We start from the raw sequence: 6,667 nt of genomic DNA, 5'->3' as shown, positions 1-6,667 counted from the left end.
GAAATCGCCTTAACTACTTCTTATCAATCAGCTTTGAAAGTGATTTTTTTTCTAAACAGCTTCTCAGTCAAGTTAGTCGGTCAAGTCGATCCAACTAATTCGTTATATTAACTGAACAAATAGAACTACAACACAGCATATCCCACATTTTGTCATACAAATAATTTAAAAAAACCAGATATGTGGATTTTAAAAATTCAATTTTTAAAACATTTTCTTATAAATCACACTAATATGATTATACTGTAGAGCTATCGAGCAAGGTTGAAGCAACTGTTTAAACACAGGAAAAATACTTGTGAATGCAACTGTTTAAACTCTGGTTTCAGACAAATTTAAATTTTTAACTTTTTTGGTATTCTGAATTTTATGACAAATTTAATTAAACATGGAATGCAGAAAGTTAGATGCAAAGAACGAGGCATTGAGCCGGCTCATAAGTTGGCGTCCGGAGATTGTTCCCTGCTTTTGCTAAGGCCAACGTCACACAGTACCGCCCCTACAAACTTTCAGAGCGCCAGCTCTCTTTTTTCCCAGAGATAGAAAAAGAGGGGAGAGAGAGAAGGGTGTGTGTGTGTGTGTTTATCACTGCTCCCTGGTCCCTGACCCATACTTGAAGCTTTTCTTTGGCCAGTGTGTTACTGGGTGGAGGAGATAGCAGTGATAGAAGAGCAGAGGGGGAGGGTGGGTGGGAGGAGCTAAGTTTTGTTCTTACTGTTCTTTTACAGGTTTCTTTTTAGTTAGAAGTCTTCTGAAACAGGCCGCAAAGGACATAGAACGAGAGCAGAGAGCTGTTTGCTTTCTTTGTGGTAAAGTGTTTTCAGCAAAGAGCAGGAGCGTGTGTGTGTACAAGGAGGTCTTCTTCTCCCTGAGACGAAGCTGTCTGTCTTAACCCCGAGAGAGAGAGAGAGAGAGAGAGAGAGAGAGAGGATAGTGATGAGAACAGTAGAGCTAACTCTAGAAGGCAAGAGGAGCTCTGGAGAAACAGTAAATAAGGCCGCATTAGTAAGCTGGAGAGCGTCTGGATTGGAAGAGATCAGCTTCTGAAGTACAACTGGTTGATCTAAAAGGAGGGTATTTTTCATCCGTTTCAATCCCCACTGGAGGAAAAAAAAATAAAAAGAGAATTTTGAGGGAGACAGAAAGAAAGTTGAGCAGAAAATTCAGTGGTAAGCGAGAGAAATGCATTCGGGTTTCGGAGGAGTGTCTGAGATCCAACAGTTCATGGTGGATGGCTCCACCCATTCTTTCTTCTCAATCTCCTCCAACACACCCCCAACACCTAACTCTGTTACCACCGCCGGGCATGAAATCTACCATCCCGCCGCCGTAGCACCGGCCAACAGATTAATCAACACCTTCTACCGCCATCCCAGCCAATACTCGCAGCCAACTCCGCCGCCGCCGCCTCATTTCCCTCATTTCAACTCAAATATCCCCATAACTCAACAGCTCTTCACCCCGCCACCTCAGCCTCGTCACCACCATCATTTTCAGCTCTTTCAAAGTAACCAACATGATCACCGCCGCCTCCTCGACCACGAACATGACCAAGAGAATTCCGTTGGCGGCCCGCCACATTTTCTCACCGCCGATATGAAGTTTAAGCTCGCCGTCGACGACAGCAGCTGCAGCGGTAGCCGCCATACCTTCAACAACGACAACGATATTCCCGGAGGCATTCTTCACGACGAAAATGCCTCCGATAGCCGGTTACGTTCTTGGCATAAAGAAGAGAGCTGCGCCATAAAGGAGCCATTTTGGTAAATTACTTCTGCCTATATTCAGAGATCCCAAATTCAAAAACCATACTTCTATTATATTTTTTTTGCTAATCTTTTCAGGCGGCCATTAGATTTAGACTACATTAACAGCAACAACAAGCGGTGCAAGGACAAGGAATCAGCCGAGCTGAACTTCGCTCAGCGAAGCAGAGTAACAGAGGAGCTAGAGAATTCCCATCCAGGCAACAACTACAAACTCTTCAGTGAGCTTGAAGCCATCTACAAACCTGGCGGAAGCAACTCCACCGCCACCGAACCAGCCAACAATAACCAAACCACCACCCACGCAGCTAATCAAACAACCGGCTCTGGCTCAGCTCTCACCGGCGACGACCACCCTCTCATACCCCCTGTCACCGCAGCATTCGACCTCGACTACCGCCTCGAAGACGACAATTCCACCGGCGGAGAAGCTCAGACAAATCTCAAGAAAGCCCAACACCATTCCCGCCGCTGTCGACGACGGCGACGGCGGAAAATGAAGTCCATCGCCGCATTCTTCGAAGGACTGCTAAAACAGCTGATGGGTCACCAGGAAGCCCTGCATCAAAAATTTCTCAACGTAATGGAGCAGCGTGACAAGGAGCGGGTTGGGCAGGAAGAACTCCGGCGGGAGCAGGAAGCCTCTCGGGCTCGCCGGGAGGCCGTAGCTCGCGCGCATGACCGCGAACTCGCCGCCGCACGTGAATCAGCCATACTCTGTTTCCTAGAAAAAATAACAGGAGAAACCATTAACCTTCCATCCTACCCCAACGTTTCCTCAGAGAGAAACGACGCCGTTGACAAAGAAGGCGACTTTATTTCTCCTCCGCTTATCTCGACGAGCAGGTGGCCTAAAATAGAAGTCCAGGCGCTGATTCAGGTGCGTAGCGAGCTGGACGGGCAATTCCAAGAGCCGGGTCTAAAAGGCCCACTTTGGGAGGAAGTCAGCGCCGCCATGACGGCAATGGGATATCACCGGAGCGCTAAGCGATGCAAGGAAAAGTGGGAGAACATCAACAAATACTTCCGCAAAAGCAAAGAGAGTGGCCGGAAACGTTCTCAGCACTCCAAGACCTGTCCTTATTTCCACCAGCTGGACCAGCTTTACTCCAACGACAATGGCCGGAAGCGCAAGAACTCGGAGCTCCTCGACGCCGTGGTCGTCACCGGCGTAGGAGAGGAGGTGGGTGACAGCGAAGGGCGGAGGACGGCGGCTGAAGAGGCGGAACGGGAGGATGAAGAGGTGGACGACGAGTCGAGTCAATTCGTGGAACAGCTGCAGTAATTGGAATGCGTGCCGTGCAGAGAATTGTTTGTTAGCAGTAATATAATTACTAATAAGACATATCTTCGATTATCAGTTCCTGCGAAGTTCTTACTTTCTATCTAATAAAAAATATGTTTTTTATTAAATAATAATGGATTCCTCTGTCGAGACGATTTTTTACCCATAGTTTATTAAGTTGTATAATAATTATATTTTATCTTCATGATTTTTGTTGGCTTTTCGCAGATGGAAATATTAAATATTGTTTTAATTAAAATAATTATCTTTTTGCTGAAGCCGAGATTGGCTTCTTGCTGTAGCGGTGACGTGGTAATTAAAGCCCGGATTGTGGTCTTTCTGAAATGCATGGGACACGTGGCGCGCTTATGCTGTATGCTGCTCCGCCAGTTCTGACTCTTTTTTAAGCTGCACCAAATCATGGGCAAAGTCGTCGGATTTATCCGTTGTAATTGATGACTCAGTGGAACCAGCTCGCGGTTTGGTAGGTGAGCTCCTTAATGTTGATCGGCTTTCATTTATATATATCTTTATTTGGTGATAACCATAGTAAGGGTCGAGGGAACTCATGACTGAATACCTGACCGCTATCTCTCAGGTAAGGGATTCGAATCCTGTGGCGTGAGCTCTTCGAATCAGGAGCAAGCACATCAGGGATCGATATTTGGTGCCCACTAGACCAAATATCAATTTCACCTTTTAAATATGTATATACCACTAAATTTGTATGTATTTCGTATATGGAATCTATATTTTATTTATTTATTTTATTTATTTATTTTTATACCATCCAAAGCTTTTATAGAAAATATTATCATTTTACTTTTAAATGTGAAATACATTTTTCATGGGTAAAAGTTTAGGTGTTAGATATATAAATGCAGAGGAATTGAGTGATATGTATATAAATGTTTCATATAAAAGAAATCTATAGCACAACGTTTATTCGGAAGTACATCGAGAATACATTATTGTTGTTGCGGTGTGATGTTTCCCATTTGATTTGTATCCTTTGGCGTGTATTGCTAATTCGTTTGATCTTATCATGAAAATGGAGGAAATCATGGTTTTCTTCCCAAGTTTAAATTTGTTACTTGCGTGTAGGGCTAAGAAATTAGCTCGAAGATCATTATTTGTTTGAAAATTGATTCGAATTTAAGCTCGAATCGAGACCCGATGACTAGAATGAGTGGAGCTGCAAGCCAAACATTTAGATCGAACTTTTTTTTTATCCGGTTTCGAGTTATTATTGGATTGACTCGATCAGCACTTCGATCTGATCAAAATTAGAAAATGGACGGTGGAGATCAACCCCTCGGGTTCTTAGATACGGGAGTACGGTTTTTGTGAATAAGGCTCAAGAGTTAAGTCATTAAACCCTAAATTCTTTTCATTCACACTGTTGCTCTCAATTTTGTTTTGTACGTCAAGTCGCCTGTGCTGGTCTTCTGTGGTCTCCCGCCTGCCCTTGTTAATGTCCCTAACCCTAGGTGAGGTACCGAATCGCAACTCCGGTATTCCGACGAGCTACAAACATTTAGTTGTATCATTTGCTCTTTGCTTGATCTTTATTTCTTTGACCTCACCTCCTCTTGTTGATCTATCATGTAATCTCCTTTTCTCAATTTTGCATTTTTTCTTCTATGGTTTTCCTCATCTGTTGCATCTATAGTTCTCTACTTCTTTATGGTAAATGTTTATATATTTTTTCGATTTAGCATTGGTGAATATTTGAAAGGTTTGATGTTGTTTGGTCCTACACAAATATTTGAAAGATTACTTGAAGCAAATTGGTAAGGTGATTAAAAAAGTAAGAGAGTCGATCCAATTTATAAAATGATCCACGAGTCGCTTACACGAACGTGGTGACATTGCGAGGCGGATTGATTTGTCAACAATAAATTCATCATGTATTGATGTGCCAACACGCTGGAATATTACATAAAAAATGCTATATTTTCCATTTTATTACAAAGCTTTTTTTTATATTTTATAGGACTTTAATAATGCATGATTGTCATCTAACAATGATTCGAATTAATTTTTGATAAGATCAAAAAATTATTTCATATTTTTTATCGAATAATTAAGATTTTTTTTTTCAAGTTATCTTACAATAAATAGGCTTCTGCGAAATTTAATATTTTTATAAAAAATATTAGATAGAGAGTGTTTATGTGATACTCCTTTTTCTATCTAATATGTCAAAAATCGTGAAGTTAAATTTTAGTAAGTATTGAATAGTGTTTTATGTTATTCTCAAATGCTTGTATTTTGAATCATAGAATGAAATTATTCGTCATTAACTATTACTACCCCCAAATTTATGTTATTGTTATTTTCAACGAAAAGTAAGATAATATGACATATAAACTTTATGAGATGTGTTCTTATTATGTTATGGACAAATAACATGTTGGAAAAGAATTTAATGAAACATCTATACCTTCAACCATCAAATTGGGGCATTAATCATCACACAAAACAGTAATAGTTCATTTGATTATTTAATTGGATTATTGTATGATTTCATTGATTCAATTGGACTTCTACTTCCACAAAAGTTTGTCCTTAAAATACATTTAGAAGAAACTTGTGCTAAATATTCTGATTCAGAGTTTGATATCTTATAGTGGTGGTAAATGTCTGTCATGAAATACAAAACTCTTTGAAATATGATAAAATATATTTTTACAGTTCCAATCACAATGATTTTGATATTAGTTTCTTAGACTTGAACTTCTTATAAATTGAATTTGAAAATGACTTGGATGTGTTATCTTTCGTGAAACTGGATGTTCTATCTGAGCTCAAATTTTAGTTTTCTATTCTCTTTTGTTTCTTTCCTTCTTTTTAGGAGTTGGGTATTTCTCTAGTTTTAGTGATAGCAAAAGCTCTTTATTTTTATTTCTTACTCCACATATATGATATATGTTTTATGCCATAATCCATAATCTAGTTGTATTCATCCCATTTCAAGCTGAGTTATTCTAAGCTAAAAATCTTATGTTATGTCACTTATATATAATTTAATTTTTGTATGTTATGTTTATCTTGTAAATTTGTAATTCATCCAATTTCGAGCTGAGTTATTCTCTTTTTCAAGCCAAATCGGTCTTTTGTTTGAACCAGATTGAATGTTTTTGAGTCTGATTGACCACACTTACGAGCCGAAAAAAAAAAACATTCAAACTGGCTCGTTTATAATTTGAGCCTCCTCGCAATCAACCAAGTTCCGATTCGAGCCAGATCAAAAATCGAACCACAATCCAATTTTCTATTTCAATCTCAGTTCGAGTCATTTCTGGATCGACTCGAATCGGATCGTTCACAACCCTACTTTTTTATAATATGCACCAGGCTCATAGATTTTATACTTTATTAAAATTTTTAATATCATATAAAATGTTGAAATTATTGTCTTTCTTAAATTAAATATATTATATCAATTGAATATTAATTATATTTTTAATTTAGTAATAATATTAAATAACTTTAACAAGTTTAAAGAGTTAAAATTTAAATACTTGTCATTCTTTATTTATTTTTCACTCTCTCCTCAAATTTTACTTCGACAAAAATGATATGACTTTCACGAAGTACTAATTATTTATAT

General features: G+C 39.0%; 1 protein-coding gene across 1 annotated transcript; it reads left to right on the top strand.

The window, feature by feature from the left end:
• The first annotated feature begins 425 nt into the window (after window positions 1-425).
• On the top strand, window positions 426-3,221 carry LOC110023957 (trihelix transcription factor GT-2-like). Its single transcript, XM_020723618.1, has 2 exons — window positions 426-1,763; window positions 1,845-3,221. The coding sequence occupies exons 1-2, from the start codon at window positions 1,183-1,185 to the stop codon at window positions 3,049-3,051; spliced, it is 1,788 nt and encodes a 595-aa protein (XP_020579277.1). The 5' UTR covers window positions 426-1,182; the 3' UTR covers window positions 3,052-3,221.
• Window positions 3,222-6,667: the final 3,446 nt, after the last annotated feature.

The sequence above is a fragment of the Phalaenopsis equestris genome, unplaced genomic scaffold (assembly GCF_001263595.1).
Source record: "Phalaenopsis equestris unplaced genomic scaffold, ASM126359v1 Scaffold000237, whole genome shotgun sequence".
Lineage (NCBI taxonomy): Eukaryota > Viridiplantae > Streptophyta > Magnoliopsida > Asparagales > Orchidaceae > Phalaenopsis > Phalaenopsis equestris.
The sequence above is the reverse complement of the archived record's forward strand: the minus strand, read 5'-3'. Positions and strand labels throughout refer to the sequence as shown.